The sequence below is a fragment of the Agrilus planipennis genome, unplaced genomic scaffold (assembly GCF_000699045.2).
Source record: "Agrilus planipennis isolate EAB-ADULT unplaced genomic scaffold, Apla_2.0 scaffold96, whole genome shotgun sequence".
Lineage (NCBI taxonomy): Eukaryota > Metazoa > Arthropoda > Insecta > Coleoptera > Buprestidae > Agrilus > Agrilus planipennis.
In genome coordinates, this window is record NW_020438968.1 from 776,648 (window position 1) to 794,386 (window position 17,739).

Here is a 17,739-nt window from a genome sequence, read left to right on the forward strand (position 1 = left end):
AAATTTAATTAAATTATTATAAAACCTTCGCCCAATTTTAAGAGATTTACCGAATATAAAAAAATGAAATTGAAAGTTATAGCAAGATACAGTAATGTAACGGGGCTTTCCATTTTTGATATCTTAAAGACACGAAACCCTTTTTTGTTCTCTGTTGAAATTGGTAATGCTTTAAAAAATTTGGTCTCTCTCGTGCCTAACGTGCACTCTACTTTAATCCTTTAACAGCCTAAGAGGAATATAAAAACCTAACTAACAAATATAATGGTGGAAAGTCGTCTTAATGGTCTTGTGATGATAGGTGTTCATCAAAAAATTCACTGATTGTGAGAACATAGAATAAAAAAGTAGTTGATAAAACAAGAAACCCAAGAACAAGAAGATATTTTTTTCTTTTTGTAGTAGACGATTAAAACTTTTACCTTCCATTCATATTCTCTATCTACCATCTTTTCCCTCCCCGTGACCCATTGGCTGGCAAAGCCCTTGGTTGTTACTAAAATTTTGGGTAAAACAACTATTTACAACACTGTTCAGTAAATTGGTAAAGGCGGCCAGTAGTTGAACTGATGGTATCCTGATTCGGGTGTAATGGTCGTCGTCGATTGGATAGTTGCTTCCTAACGTTTCGCTAGCACGAGTGGCTAAATTTTTCAGAGGTTCTTCCATCTTCGATACTGGATTTAGAGCTGGATGAAAGGACTTTCGAAGAAGTTCGCCACTCGTGCTAGCGAAACGTTAGGAAGTAACTGCAATACAAGACGGCCTTTAAACCCAAATCAGAATAGCATCAGTTCACTTCCTCATCAAAAACAATGGAAGCGAAGAAGAATCAAAGAAAGGTTTTATGCTTATCAATAAGTTTCTAGGTAACAATATTATGTCGGTCAGGTGATTAATATTGAAAATAGTGGTTTACAGGTCAACTTTCTTTGCAAAGAAGTGGACACTGTTATATCCTTCCATATCCAATGAATGTTCAGTAAATTAAGAAAGCGTTCTCATTCTTCCTTCACCTACAACAACGGGTGGAACGACGTTCTCGTCATTTAAATGCAGGGTGTTCCACCTATTGCGGTTTTGTCGATAATTCTACTTTTATGTATTTAATAAAATTAATGTTTTTGTAAAAGTGGTCCGGAATCATATGCTGCATATACAGAAAATATTTTCAATCATACAAGGTGTTCCGTTTCTTCTGGAAGCTACCTAATTTCATTATTTTAAAAGGAACACCCTGTATATTTTGACATTTTTTGTTTTTTTGTTAAATTTTGGGTCGTCTTTGTTAACAGTTTTGTATAACTATCTGTAGTTGTTTTTGAGATATTCATCTGTTTTTGAAAAAAAAAAATACTATCAGCTCTTTGAATGAGGCCATAAAAGTTAAAAATCTGCAGTTTGGACAGTTCGTATCAGCACGAATTACCACATCTATTTTGCTGTTCGATGCAAAATTAAAAGCCCTTTCTACTGATATAAGGTTTTAAATATAAAATAATCGATTTTTTGTAGAAAACTATACCTACATAAGCAGATAAGTATCATTCCATTTGAAAAAAAAAAGTTATTCGTCTTGTAAGATTGTCAAGAGTAGGTTTCGATATTTCCTGCTCAAATTCGAAAAAATGTAAATATATACTGGGTGTTCTATTTAAAATAACGAAGTTAGGCTGCGTCCAGGAGGAATGGAACGCCCTGTATGACTGAAAATATTTTCTGTATATGCATCATATGATACCAGACTTCTTTTATAAAAACATTTTTTTATTAAGTGTATAATAACAGAGTTATGAACGAAACCATCTTAGATGGAACACCCTGTATATATTTGCATCGTTATAGTGTATTAATTAATCTGCAACAATACATTTTTGACCTGATAAAATGTTATTTTAACTAGGATTATTCATATATATTAGTTTATCGACTTACCATGAGAGAATGGAAAAGTTACGTAAGCATTCAAAAACGTGATTTTTTTGAAATAGTAAAGGGAACTACGTGCATTAAGTTTAATGTAATAATTTTTGATGTTAACCACCACGTAGCAAAATTAAAAATGAACTCTAAAGCAACGGTTATTTAAATATTGATTCCTAATATCAAAAAAAAATCATACAATAGAACATAATTAGGTTGATTGATACCGCAAAATTCGTTAAGTAAGAATTCTTTTAGACGAGTTAAATTTCTGCAGCAGAATTTTTATTTAACTAATAAAGGAAACGAAATTTTCTATTTGTTTTCAAAGAAAATTATTTATCACAACTGTAGCTAAAATAGTTTGTGGCGATTTGATAGTTTTTAAGAAAGTAATTAATTTTTTAGAGTAAGGTATTGAGTGTGTGGTTGTATATATTTTTTGGTATGTCTGTGATGCATGTATTTGTGTGTTTGGAATTTCTGTATTATTGTATTATTATTGTGTAAATATTCTTTTCTTATAATTCTATTTTTATACTTACTCTATTCTATACCTACTCTATACCTATTCTTCAGCTAAACGACTATTTAATTGCCTACGTACTTTGCTATCATCCCTTTTAACAATTCAACTCTGTATACTAACTGCATGACGTCTATAATTCTTACTTTTCCTAATTGCAGTTTTATGGTCAGTTTCTTCGGTGATTTGGGGTCAAACTTAATTTCTAGGTATTTCTTCTAAACTAAATTTCCAGGTTTTACTACCATCTTATTGGTTCCCTACTTTAATTAACTTATTTCTAACTCCTCCTTATCACCCTTCTTACGATCTCTTTTTCAAAAACTAAAATCAGTTCTGACTTATCCTTCCTAATTTCAACTTCACCATTCTACATTCTTAATTCTAGTCTTCATTTTTTTTGTTCTTGTTTATTAAAGTTGTTATCGTTATTCTGCGTTATATTATTTAACCACCTCAACATCAGGACACACGAGACCAAAAGTTTTTACTCTATCGATCAGGAGCCAACGATCAATGACTGATATTTTTAGGGTTTACATAAATTTCTTTCAGTTGTTCGGAAGTAAACTCACCATATACTGCATAAATACCTACCAATATGAATTTATTAGGTTTATTAATTAGTTTATATGTTCGATATGGGCACAGCTATCATAAAATGTACAATTTGCTTTTTGATAAGGTTCAAACTGAATTGTTTCAATGTTGCGTAGATTTAAAAAACTAAAATCTAATTTCTTTGATATTTTCCCTGATTTCACGTAGTTTATGTACAGTATAATTTTAATTGAGAATTTGTATTATGTACTATAATTTTAATTGTAAATTTTTATTGCGTACCTACAATGCAGTTTCAATTTAGTTTCATCAACAAACAATTCTTAGATTATAGTAATTTATGAATTAAAATTATGGGTATACAAGCATTTGAAATTAAATTTGGCACAGTTTATGATTGAAGTATAACTTTAATATTTAGATATTATTTTTAGTATACATCTACATACATCTTAAAAGATGAATAATTATTAAATATGAATTGACATAAATTTAATTCAATGATTTATTATTATATCATGATAGAAATGAAATAAAATTATATCATGACGTACTCAAAATTAATTAAAATTAAACCAAAAATATTGGTATGAAAGGGAAGAAAAAGTATGAAAGGAGCGAATATAAAGATAGGAAATGAAAAATTAGAAGAAGTGACCGATTTTAGATACCTAGGAAGTCAGATAAGTCAGGACGAATGGAGTAGTAGGGATATAAAGCAGATGATAGCGCAGGGTCGTGTCACCTTTAATAAAAAGAAGTCACTTCTATGATCGCAAACGGTTAATTTAGAAATTCGAAAAAGGTTGTTAAAGGTGTATGTTTGGAGCGTGGCATTGTACGGGTGCGAAACATGAAACATGGACACAGTGAGCGCGGCGGAAAAGAATAGGAGAATAGAGAACTCTATGGAACTCAAGAATAAATAGGCGAGATAGGTTGATATACTTCGTTTACTTTCTGTAACGATGTGGCCTTAAGTTTGACCGGCGCAAAGTAGAAAAGAGCAGCACTAGGTCAGAAAAGGAAGGAGACAACTCTAGGTCAAACGGAAAAATTAACCATTTTATCCACTACAATTGCATTGCTCAAATGTACTGCTATTGGTACGATTTACTGCTGAAAATATGAACGAGATGTTTATTTATATTTGAAGACATATTAAAGGCTTTAACGCTTCTTTTCGACTCGCACTACTATTCATGATTGAACAAAACTTTTGGCAGGTACTGTATGAAAAAGTATGGTTAATGAACAAGAGTCGAGAGTATAATGAGCTTTTTTCTCCCTACCAACGATTTTGCCAGCACGTATCCATGACATTGGTAGGGGCACATAGCTAGAGAAAGTAAATGAAGTATAGTACACCTTCTCAGGCATGAAGGTCTAGTCAGAGACATATTAGAGGCAGAAACGGGAGTTAGGAGGGGTAGAGGTAGACCTAGATTAGAAAACTGTTCGCAAGTAGTTAAGGATATGGGTTGTTCTAGTTTTAAGGAAATGCGCAAATTAGCTCAGGATAGGAAAGAGTGGAAGTGCGTGTCCAGTCAGTTTTAGGACTGACGACCTTATGATGATGATATCATGACATAAATAATATTTGAACATTATTTCTATTCCTTCTTTTGTTACGTCATGGCATAATAACAATTAAAAAAATATCTGCTTAATTAAAAAGAAAAAGAACCTTTTTAATTTTTCCTGATAATATTCTTTCTACAGAATAGCAAAAAGGAGTGCCACACTTTACTTTGTTTATAAAATAAGATGGACGGAAGTATTTTGTATTCCCAAATAACTTTAGAATAAGACTTGTGGATATTTTTGAAAAATATATATTAGGTGCACTTCAATAAATAAATGTATTCATATTAATACTGTAAAGTGGGGAAATGCTTCAAATATCCGTTAACAAACACGTCAGCAATGAAAGAAAGCGTTTCTATTTCAGTTTTCATAGAATTAATGAAATTGTCACACTTAAAACGATTTAAAGTGGAAATGGTATACTAGCTGTATAATTAACTTTCTTTTGTTGTATAAGCAACACTCAATATTAATTTGATAATGTGAATATATATGTTAGGCCCGAAGACCGAAAACGCTCAGTGGCCGGAAAAAACGGCCAGAACGCGTTCTGGCTGTTTTTAAACGCTCGCAACGCGTTCTGGTAACTGTTAAACAGCCGGAACGCGTTTTGTCCATTGTTGTCGGGTATACAGTTAAAATTTAAGTGTGTGAGAATATGAAAGTGAGGTACCAGCGGACAAAATCTCCTTACGATCAGCATCAACTCAATCATCAGGAAGCAAACAAGGTTTTGTTTTTTGTCAGTGCAAACGAATGTGCATTGATAAAAAATGCAAGTGTCGCAATTTAAATGTACTATGTAATTCGAAATGTCATTCAAACAGTTCTTGTAAAAATAANTTTTCTCGCCGAATCATTTCAACAATATTAAATTTCTTATAATTGTTTTTCAGTTCTAGGAAGAAAGTTACACTGAACACTTATATTGTCGAGCATATGATATACGAATGAATGAATGAAAAAGCGAAAAGGTATTCATTAAACAAATGAATTTCGACACATTTAACTTAGTGTGGAGTACAACGCAAACTTAAATTCATGCCTTTTTTACTTTATTAGAAACGATTTAATTTTTGACAACCACAATTAAATACAAACGAGGGGTTTTTTCGAACTTTCAAGTACTTTACATAGGTATATTACTTATTTTTACAAGAACTGTTTGAATGACATTTCGAATTACATAGTACATTTAAATTGCGACACTTGCATTTTTTATCAATGCACATTCGTTTGCACTGACAAAAAACAAAACCTTGTTTGCTTCCTGATGATTGAGTTGATGCTGATCGTAAGGAGATTTTGTCCGCTGGTACCTCACTTTCATATTCACACACTCAAATTTTAACTGTATACCCGACAACAATTGACAAAACGCGTTCCGGCTGTTTAACAGTTACCAGAACGCGTTGCGAGCGTTTAAAAACAGCCAGAACGCGTTCTGTGCGTTTGAAGGCAGCCAGAACGCGTTGTGGCCGTTTTTTCCGGCCACTGAGCGTTTTCGGTCTTCGGGCCTAACATATATAATGATGTTAACAAGAAACAGGAAACTAAACATAGTTTGCAATGCGGACCCCGGATTTCATATTTACAATTGCATCAGTACCTTAATCATGATTTTAATGTAGTAATTTTTGTTTTTACCTATCGTAATCTCAGTTGTTAAAAAATGCAATTTTCGTCTTATTTATGGGCACCACTATATATAAAACAAGACGATAAAATAACTAAGGGAGCAGTTATTTTCGACATATATTTTATTGCTGAATCAGAAGCTGATTTCAAACCGACAAACCATCCAAAATAATTCTTAGGTCATGTGCGAATTCAGAAATCGCAAAATAAATACGTCGGAAATAACTATATCATTGTCTTTCTTTTTTAACCCCCGATTTTGTTTGCTTGTGTTCTCCACAAACTGAGGAATTTAGATAAAGTTTATCGACCAAGAAGCAGAGCTTAGAAAAAGGTCATTTTTTTACAATAACAAATAACAGTTATCAGACTGTGTTTTAAAGAATGGCCTATAGATGAAAATGTGTATAATTATACTAATCAAATAGTGTTTATAACAAAATGGCGTTGTATAAAATCTGAAAAGTACCTATAGTTTAAAACTACAAAAGGAACCGATTTGACTACAGTACGAAAGTTGTGGAGAATTGAAAACCCAATAATATGAGCCCTTGATCAGCGTAATCGATGTAATCTTCGTGAAAAATGTTGAAAATGCATCCTTTTGAAAATTCGTAACTGCTACAAATTTGAAGCTGTAGCATCTGCAATGAGTGACGTAGCAGCTACGAATATGTAAATTATTTGGTTGAAAATTGGACTCTGTGGAATATATAGTTTTTCAACAATTACCAATTCATTATTCTAGTAAGAAATTTTTTACTATATGTATCTATTGTCAGTTTAAGTATCGAAAAAAAAACTTTTTTCAAAAAATAGACTAAGGACAATTTCATATTAATCAATAATAACAAGCGAGCGGTAAACTCTCAGAAAGATAATAATAACACAGGTCTGCGATAAAAAAGTTTTTTGTATAAATTTATCTTAAGCATGCAAATGTTGGTTTATATTTTGCAAATATAAACTTTGTTTTAACGTATCACGTCACATTTTTTTTTGTATGTAGATTAATATGTTAATGTCAAAAATGCGTAAAGTAGACGGTCGACTTATATACTGCAGGTTGCAATGTTTCAATCGGCCCATCGATTTATTGCTAACTGCAACAATTGCATAAAATATAAATACTGATTTGGAGACGCGGATCCTGGAAAAGCACTTCATACGTCATACATACAAATAACGAATGGAAAGCCGAACATGGGGATATCCTATTACATACGGTCATTAAAGAACAGCATCATTTTTTGAAAAATAGGTGCGACATGGTATAGAAAAATTCGTACAAATACCTTTGGCCATATTTTAATATAAATGATGAATGATCGCGTTTCTGACAGAATGCCCATGCGTCATATAGTCTGCAAGATCCAATTGGATATAAGCTACGCTCGAGAATTATAGGTTATATCGTTTTCACTGCAATCAAGTAGACTGGTTGCTTTAACATATAGCATCCTATGACATTGCAAAGGGATCGGGAAAGGGAAAGGTGAAATAAATCAGTGTTATTTGACCTTATTTTATAGAACAAGGAATATTAAGGAAACTTCTCGTCACCATAACCTTATCCACACATAATACGTAGTTTATTTCTTATTAACGGGGACTTTCCTTCCTCGGTTTTTTTCTTCCCTTCCTCTTCTGTACTCGATATCATATCATCATCATCATCATGATAAAGTCGTCAGTCCTAAGACAGGTTGAGCACACATCTTCACTTTTTGCTATCCTGAGCTAATCCTAACATTTCCCTAAAACTAGAACAACCCACATCCTTAACTATTTGCGAACAGTAATCTAATCTACGTCTACCTCTACCCCTCTTAACCCCCGTTTCTGCCTCTAATATGTCTCTGACTAGACCTTCATGTCTGAGAAGGTATCCTACTAACCTATCTCGCCTATTTCTTATTGACTTCCCTAGAGTCCTCTGTTCTACTATTCTTTCTAACCTTCTCTATCCACGGTATCCTCATCATTCGCCTCTAACACCACATTTTGAACGCTTATCTAACTTCCTAGATACCTAAAATCAGCCAGGCATCATAACGTAGGATATTAAATATTAAATGAAATAGCTAATTTTTATAGAATAACCTCAAAAATTGAATAGTTCGTTTGTCTTAACTTATCTATTTCCCCTCATCGAGGGAAGCTTTATTTTTCTGTGTGGTAACATACGCTATAGTTCTAGGACTTTTGGGATTTTGTTTGGTGTCGTGTGCATAGGTACCTACATTGCAGGCGGGTCGTAAATAGTAAACGTCGTTGCATTTACCGTGTAGACGTATGCAAATAGAGAAGTCTTTTGACGTGTAAAACCGAACGACAAACTAACGGGCCTCCTCGAACAAGGTCACTTCCCNCACCATATGAATATCGTTTTCCATTACTTTTAAGACAATTACGACAAACATTAACAATTTAAGAAAAAAACTTTTCAAAAAATTACCTGTGTAATAATGAGTTTAATGAGCAACTTCTGCTACAAAAATCAAACAAAAAATAAACATAAAAGATAAATGTATGTAAAAGTCACCAAGGAAAGTGATCGATTCGTAATCAAGTGAAATGCATTTATTACGTTACTAGAACGAAAAAACTTAATTACATTTTTTATCCGAATCACAGAAAATAATTTGTTATTGATAAAAAAGTTGAACATGTAAAAAACAAGATCAAAAACCCCTTTTACAAAAATACTCATTTACTCATTCAAAATAAATAGATTATGCATGTTGGCATTTTTTCGAAAAATGCACCTTTCTTGAGTTATAGATAATTTAAGGTTGGTCCAAACATAGCCAAAACTGAAAGGTTTCAAAAATTCACATCTTAGGTTCTACTGAACCTTTTTTAACTTACTAAGTCTCAAAGTCATCGTTAATAGCTGTAGTTTAAACTAGTATGAGTTATAATAAAGTAGCTTTTCATTTTCATACCAAAATTTTACATCGAAGTATCGCAAGAATCAGTAGCAATATTTGATGAAAAATTTCAGAATGAAAACGAAAAGTTGCAGTGACAAAAAATGTTTCCTTTTGATTAGATAACCTAACAATAGCATATTTAAAAAATATTTGTTGTTTTTTTTTTAATTTTGGTACTTTTTGTAAAATTTCCTGCCGTTCGGATATAAAATTTTTATTTAGATTTCTCAATAACGTAACAGATCCATTCCATTCGGTTGTAATCCGGCAACGAGGATTCAGTGATATTTTTTTCCAAGTTTTTGAGGGTACACACGTGTCCGTTCGCCTATAAGGAAGGAGGTAGATTGGCTGCTGTTATAAGATTTTGTATGTTGACTTCATTAAAAAAAAATATATTTTGCCAATGCAATCCAAACAGTATAATAAACAATGGTTTTCATTTTCTACTAACAAAAAAAAATTTACGTATTGTTTTTAAGTAACTATTATAAGATATGCATACCAACAATTATGTACAAAAGGTGTTATTATTATACGTGCTACACATTTGTTTACCATTTCATATTTCATTAAAGGACAGTGTTTAATTCTAACGCAGTGCTCAAAAAGTGAATGCAGTGCTAACGTTTGTGTATAGGTATATACTTCCTAAATTTGAAAAAAGCTACCCGTACCTTTGGATGATAATGGACGATTTCAGGCAAATATTTTTTAGTTTTACTTCTCATTTTAATAAACCATTAACGAAACTTGTCCCATTGGGTCTTGTTTTTCGCATTACTTCACCGAATTTTTTGAAACTGTTGGGTTGCAAATAGAAAAAGGAAAGGCGATAAGTGACCTTTAAAACTATAGAGGCCTATCCGTTTAAACACTCGAATCATTGTTGCCTTTCCTGACCGAAGTTTATTAGAAGACTAAAATAATCATATAAAATTATGTGGAAAGCAGGAAAAGGACGACTATGAGACCGTGACACTTGTTGCTCTTCATTGTTAGGGCAAGCGCAAGGTGGATCATTGGTAAAAAAACAAATTAATATTGCAAAACACTTCCGATCGAAACGTAAAAATACAATTAGGTAAATTTTCTAAAAATAACTATTGTGAATGAAAGATACAATTATGCTATAACGATTTTTTTGCCATTAAAGGGTTGCTTAATCTTATTTTAGAATTTGTTTATAAGTAAATAAGTATTAACTCGAATGAGCAAAGAATAATACAAATACATTTTAAATAAAAATTAATTAATAATCGGTCTTGCAAATTTTTGCTTATTGTTCTTAAGGTTATTAACTAAAACTAAAATGTAATCTTCTAGTCAGAGCCGCATATAATAAGTTTTTACAAAAAATNTGCAATAAATTTTTTATGGTTTTTAATATGAGGACAAAATTATGATACAATGGTAAATTAAAAACTTTGTGATTATTCACAGTAGTAATATCTCAGGATTTTGAATTGTTTTTTGTTTTACATATCTACTAAATAGAAATTTAAAAACCTAATAATTTTAATGATTCCCTTAGCACCTTATTCAAAATACTTAATTTTTATAGTTAAAACAATAATAATACTTTTCTCTCCTCTACACAAAAGATAAATTTATTTATTCAAGCTTTATAAACTTTTTCAACTATTTGAAATGTTCATTTTAGCGGTTATCTAAATAAGTATTTCAAAGATTTCTGTTTGACGAAAGTAATTGTAGGTTTCCTTATATAATAATTAATTTACAGTTTATTCCACCGGAGAAAAGGTGTCGCTAGTGTCAAAGTAATGTGGGCGAATTGTGTATTGTAAAGATAAAAACAAATTGGCATGACATTGATAAACAGTTAATACGAATTGTTTAAGTATTACAACAAATTTAAAGCATTTGTAAAAATACTATGACTTGACGAGGAAAGAGTATTTTTATTTTGTTCGGGTTTCGTAGTCATGGTCGACGAACACAGCAGTGATGAATCAGATAGTGATTTTGATCGGCCCCAATTGCAAGGTACCCTTCACAAGTGGACAAATTATATTCATGGATGGCAAGATCGTTACATTGTTTTAAAAAATGGTACGTTGTCGTATTATAAAAGTGAGCATGAAAGTGGCTATGGATGCAGGGGAGCAATTTCATTGGCTAAAGCAACAATAAAAGTGAGTCCTTTAAACAAATAAAAGTTGTCAAAGGCAACCAATGTATTTAGCAAAAACTGTATACATAAACTTTCTTCATTTGTCTTTTTATTATAGCCGCATGAATTTGATGAGTGCAGGTTTGATGTATCAGTTAATGATTGTGTGTGGTACCTACGTGCAGATAGTGTTGAAAGCCGACAACAATGGATTGATGCTCTAGAGCTTTGTAAGGTGAGAATATTTATTTGTGTTGTTTAATATTTAAATTATTTTATGTTGATTATTTACTGCAATATGAAAGAAAGAAATGTATGTTATTGTAATTTTGTTACGTATTTTTGGTCATTTTAAATGGCACTTAACCGAGCATATGTAATCTATTTTGTTTATTTTTGTATAAAGCAGTAATACATATTTATAAATAATTCATAAGTTATCTATGATTTAATAAATATAAGTATCTATTAAAATAAACAGTATTTTGTTTGTAATTGATTAACAAGCATTGTAATATTGGAATTGTTTTGAGTATTTTCTTTGGTTGTCAATCAATTTTTCATAATGCAGTTTATTATAAAATCATTCAAACAGGTAAGTAATTAATATAAAATACTTTTTTCCTAAATTTAATTTTCTATTAAAGGGTGAATCGGGCTATGGAACTGGTTCAGAAAACAGTTTAAAACGACATGGATCTACAGTTAGTTTACAGTCCACTACCTTCAGTACTGCATCATCAAACAGTTTTAAGAAGTCTACACGAAATTTACGCGAAAAACTGGCAGAAATGGAAACGTTTAAAGATATCCTTTGTAATCAAATAGATAAGTTGCAACAGTATTTTGATAAATGTGCTGAAAATGAAAATTATAATTGTAATGGAGCCAAAACATCCCCAAAAATCAAAGGTACTATTTATTTTAATAATCTTGTAATCTAGTAATAATAATAATCTAGAAATTATTTAAGTAACTTATAAAGTTAATGGTGAGTAATATTGTTTGCAGATGAAAAAGCAGTAGTAGATTTTCGTGGTGAAGCTTTAACATTTAGGGCTACAACAGCTGGTTTGTTGGATACCTTAGCGCATTGTATAGAGTTGGTGTCACAGAGAGAAGAAGCTTGGCGAAAACGTTTAGAAAAAGAATGTGACAGACGTAGGCATACTGAAAATATTGCTAGATCATATTTTGATCAACTTCAGAAAGTTCGCAATGCTCACCCAGGTCCAGATCTGGAGGTAAAATTTGTTTATTTGTCTCTTCTTACACATAAAAGTTCTACAATGTATAATTTATCAATTTAGATTTTAAAAATTAAATTTTCATTTATTTTAAATGCACAAAGTTAAGAAAATTGGTAAAATTTCTAGTTCAAAAGTTAGTTAATGTATACATCAATTAAATGAATTTCAACGTTATCAGAATTGAAAAGACTTTTCCTAGTATTGTAGAGTAACGATTTCGTTATCTAACCTTTGACCTGACTCATACTGCATTATGTTTATTAATGACGGAAATTTAGTACAAAAATATATGCTGAACGAGTTTTTTGTAATTACAGTGTTTTTATGTAGCTGAATGTTACTGTGGAGTGATTAAAAAATAGTTGTATGTGTAAACTTCTTACTTCAAATATGTTTTTGATGTTACACATCATCCGAAAGATAAGAAACAGCAAAAGTTGTAACTTGTTTATCATTTCCTTTATTTAGAATGCTTGGAACAATGACAGCAACAGGCGTGTAGTTTATTTCCATGCAATAAATTTTTTATGGTTTTTAATATGAGGACAAAATTATGATACAATGGTAAATTAAAAACTTTGTGATTATTCACAGTAGTAATATCTCAGGATTTTGAATTGTTTTTTGTTTTCTCTGTGAAATTATTTTGCAATAATGAATTTAAACGATGAACATTTTTATTTTTGGTTCTTTTTCCAACTGAAAAAATAGCATTCAACTATTTAATGAAAGTAGTCGATTTTAATGCCATAATCTTTGATTTGGGGAATTCCACTCAACGAAAATGATAAATTTAAATATAAGTGGATGAGTCAATTATCGTTTAAGCGAAATTGGTGGTTAATTTTTATCTAATTTATTTAATTACTTTGCTATTATAGGATCTATTATAGCTATATTTAAAAATTTTTATATAAACAAAATATGTATGAACATTGTTAAAACAGTCGAGGATGTGTGTAATTTTATGAAAATACACTGGAAAATTAGCGTAATACCTACTCAGTTAACTTTTTTTAATTAACTAGATACGTAAAATATGATTAACTGAGTTAAGAAGTATTTGACATGAAATTATTACGTTATCCGATCTCAGATAAAGTATTATTTTTAATAATCAATTATTATCACTTTAATTATTCTGAGAGGTAGGTGATAGGTAATGAACGATAATCATTTTATATATATTTATTACATTAATAATAGAATTATAATTTTATTTATTTAAAAGATATTTCAGAACAATATATATTAAGCAATAATGTTTATAGGAAGGACCGCATAGTGTTATTGGAGACGATGAATTTTATGACGCTGTCGAATCCGGACTCGACAAGATAGAGGAAGAACAAGAACTGAGGGGAAGAATACTGAGTGGTATGGCTGTGCCTGTTACCCCTCCACCAACTTCGCCAATGGTGCAGCATCACTTAACTGCAGAAGTAATTATTACTTTTATTAAGTTCATATTTTTTAAAAGTTTGGGTTTTATTCATATATTTCATTCATTATATTTCTTACCATGATAATTTAAGTTTGACAAGGTCATGTGTCAAGCAATCAGGCGAAAGTAAATATCGGCACTGTCCCACCTGAATTTGCTGTCAACTTGATAAAAGGTATTCCTGTAATATACATGCATATTGTAGAATTACTTTTGAGCTTCTAAAAGTGCATTAAAAATTAAAAAAAAAACAGTAAAGTGCTAAAAAGTACTGTTGGATGCGAAAATCTTAAAAAAAAGGTTAAAACCTGGTAAACCAAAAAATTTATATCTTATTAACTTTTAACTTTTGCATTCTTTTCATGAGAGCATTATTAACACCAGAGTTACGATTAGACTCTTTTTCTATTTATTTGAATGGTATAGCATCATATTCTCTATTTTATCGTTTTGCATTAAGAAAGTTTTAAAATTTCAGGTAGATGCGGTGGTGAAACAGCAAGTTGCCATGGCCCGATTGGGGGTTGGAGAATGTGGTACCGGTTGGCAACTCTTCGCGGAAGACGGAGAAATGCGAATGTATCGCAGGGAACAGGAAGTTGACGGTATGGTTGTAGATCCTCTCAAAGCCGTGCACACTGTCAAGGGCATCACTGGGCATGAGGTCTGCCACTATTTCTTCAGTCCACAATACAGATACGATTGGGAAAGTGAGTCTATTATAAACATGTTATTATAAAATAACTAAAAATAGAATAGTCAGGCTCATATGCAAAGGGAAAAAGTTCTGGGGGTCATGATTCTCCCAAGAATTAAGAAGTTACGCTAGACGTCATCAAGAAACCTGAAACTATGTTTCGAAAGAACTTAACAAATTTGTATGTCATTCAAAATCAGGGAATGCTGGTGGGAGATGAGTCCCTCCAAACTAAATTATGGTGCAAAGCCGGAGGGTGGGGCAGATTGGTGGGAATGAATGGGTGCTAGCATGAACATGGCATCCCCTTTTCCAATAATCTTATTTCCTTCTGTCATATCCCCGCACAACCTAAAGCAGTCACAGTATATAATTTTTTTTTTCAGCTACATTAGAGCACATGAACGTTGTAGAGACTATATCTGAGGACACGTTGGTTTTTTATCAGTTACATAAACGCATCTGGCCAGCCAGTCAGAGGGATGTGGTGTTTTGGTCGCACATACGTCATTTGCCTAATGATCAAGACCGTGATGGGCCGCATATATGGACAGTGGTTAATCAGTCTACAGAACATCCAGAGTATCCGGTATTGTACTTTTACTTTATTTACTATTATTAAATAAATAAGTATTCAAAACATATTTTGTATTGTATGAAAGGGTCATAATGTTGTGCATTAAAAATATTTATTAATTTCGTTAATGGAACAAGTTAAATAAATGCTTTTCTGATGTGTTGATTTAAAGTGTCCTGCAGTATATTTTCTTCTTTTAGGGATGTTCAGGAAAGACCGTGAGAATATACTTGACCGTGTGCTTGCTTTGTCAGACCATTGTTAATCCTCCAAAAGATGGGGCCCCAATATCAAGAAACGACATTTCATGTAAAATTACTTACTGTTCTGTTGGTAAGTATTAATTGTAGTTTTAGTAACGTTTTTTTTTTTCAACAGTTCAATAAAATGCTGCATCATCATAAACTAGTCAAATCAGAAATTACAAATCAAAATTATATAAAAAATAAAGCGGTTTTTATCTTACAATTACTTTAAATGTCATGAAAATGTATGGTTGGGTGTACCTTTTGAAATTCAGTTTTAAAATCGCAAACATAAATATAGAATTGTTAAATTCATTTAACAATTTAAAGAATTCAATTTCACCGACAAAATTAGATTTTACATAAATAAATATAGAATGTCTATTTAATACAAGGATGCTGTTTGTGAGATAATCCTTATTGAACTTCTTTTTTACTTTGAATTTTTATAAAATTGTAGTAAATCCTGGTGGTTGGGCTCCAGCATCAGTTTTGAGAGCTGTCTATAAAAGGGAATACCCGAAATTTCTGAAACGTTTTACGGCTTACGTTATAAATCAGTCTAAAAATAAGCCAATTATGTTCTAATGACACACAAGCCACGTGCATAAATGTATCATATTGTCTTGTGCTACTCTGTAAGAAAACCACGCTATTATTTGTATTATTGTTGTTACAATGTGTAAATGTCTTTCACTTGATATTTTTTATTTGTAAAGTATTGTCAGAATCAAAAATATATATACAGTTTCTCTAATTTATGTTCTGTATTTTCTCTTTTTAACTATTAAGTCAAAAAAAGAAAATCAAGAAAATTAACTGTTGATTTTAAAACCCAAGATTTGCCGTTCTAATATTTTTTATTGAAATGTAATCGAATTGTAAATCAAGCTAATAATTTTATTTATTATCTGAATTTAAAACAGCTTCCAGAAACATGCAATTTCAAGTCATCCTAGTATATTGGGTAGCCTAACTTATTACCACATTCGCTGAAATGTAACAATACAATTATACAAGAGTCTATCGTCACATTCGGAGGAGACGAATTTGGCCGAACATTGAATGAAATTAAAAAACCTGAAACAACCATAACCTAATTTAATCCAGTAAAAGTTATGGCAGGTTGTGGTTGCTCAAGTTTTTCATTTTTACTGTTTTTTGAAGGGTAAATATCCTTTTAACTTCGTTCGGTGCTTAACTATGTTCGTAACTAGTGACTCCTGTGCGTGTGACGACTAGACTCGTAATCATGGTGAGCATCTTGTGGTAAATGGTGATATTTAATAATTATTCGATGAACTGTATTAGTATTTGACGGTGTTGGACAATATTATGGAGTTTTTCAGGATGTTCATAAGTAAGATTTATGATGCCAATGGGATATTGTGGCAAGCTTTTTGTTGTAAGTACATTATGTTCATTTCATGATTAGAAAAGAAATTATGCAAATTAAATTTTTTTCGTAACACGTGTTTCAAAGTAAAGTACAAATACTAATCGTAATAAATGCGCAATGTCGCATTCAGTATTATAAATACATAATACTTGTAAACATCAGTTATATTGACATGCTCTTCAGTTTACAAATTTTACTCATGGGAAATAGCAAGAGAGTCACTTGTTGTACCTAGTAGGAAAGTACATGCAAAATTTGTTCCACGAAACCCAGACTCGTCGACCGGTATGTTTACCTACCTACTTCCCTTATCAACCCGTCCAACAAGTTTCACCGTTACCAACAACAACCCCTACATGAGGCATATTTCGAAAACTAAATTTTATTCAATTCTTTTAATATTTTTCTTTTTTTCATTAACTGGTTTTTTGTCTAGACATCTATTTCCTTTTTTTATTTTCTATTTATTTCTTTACTTATTTCCCGCACTATAAATTCTATCTTTCCTTCAATTTCTGTTTTCTCTTCTAGTTATCGTACAGACTTGCTCTTTTTTTTTAATCCTAGGTTTTCGAGTATGCCACGTTCGTTCCCAGCATCATTTTTTTCATTTTTTTTCCCTAAGTACCCGTTATCTCACATTCGTTCATTCTTTAACCAATTTTACCCCACTTCATCACCCCACCTTCAACCCCTCTACATTCCACCCCTTTTCATTACCTCAGGTTGGTATAAATACTGGTCCCAGCGCAATCAAAAACCATCTCTGACATTCCACCCACCAGCGGCAAGGGAGAGAGAGATCCTAACCTCCGAGCTACT

General features: G+C 31.6%; 1 protein-coding gene across 4 annotated transcripts; it reads left to right on the plus strand.

The window, feature by feature from the left end:
* The first annotated feature begins 9,799 nt into the window (after window positions 1-9,799).
* On the plus strand, window positions 9,800-16,279 carry LOC108734426 (collagen type IV alpha-3-binding protein). Of its 4 annotated transcripts, none has more exons than XM_018465992.2 (10): window positions 9,800-9,874; window positions 11,116-11,327; window positions 11,424-11,540; window positions 11,953-12,217; window positions 12,317-12,549; window positions 13,827-13,997; window positions 14,478-14,709; window positions 15,083-15,285; window positions 15,474-15,606; window positions 15,979-16,279. In XM_018465992.2, the coding sequence occupies exons 2-10, from the start codon at window positions 11,118-11,120 to the stop codon at window positions 16,104-16,106; spliced, it is 1,692 nt and encodes a 563-aa protein (XP_018321494.1). In that variant the 5' UTR covers window positions 9,800-9,874; window positions 11,116-11,117; the 3' UTR covers window positions 16,107-16,279. The 4 variants fall into 4 exon arrangements, with proteins under 4 accessions (XP_018321494.1, XP_018321492.1, XP_018321493.1 ...); XM_018465991.2 differs by lacking the exon at window positions 9,800-9,874 and adding an exon at window positions 10,967-11,057; XM_018465990.1 differs by lacking the exon at window positions 9,800-9,874 and having other exon boundaries at window positions 10,956-11,327.
* The last annotated feature ends 1,460 nt before the right edge of the window (window positions 16,280-17,739 follow it).

Excerpts from the sequence above, each read along its gene's own strand:
- LOC108734426 (XM_018465992.2), top strand. The coding sequence starts at position 11,118 with ATGGTCGACGAACACAGCAGTGATGAATCAGATAGTGATTTTGATCGG. Across the intron at positions 11,328-11,423 it reads TGGCTAAAGCAACAATAAAA|CCGCATGAATTTGATGAGTG; the intron begins GTGAGTCCTTTA and ends TTTTTATTATAG. Across the intron at positions 11,541-11,952 it reads ATGCTCTAGAGCTTTGTAAG|GGTGAATCGGGCTATGGAAC; the intron begins GTGAGAATATTT and ends TTTCTATTAAAG.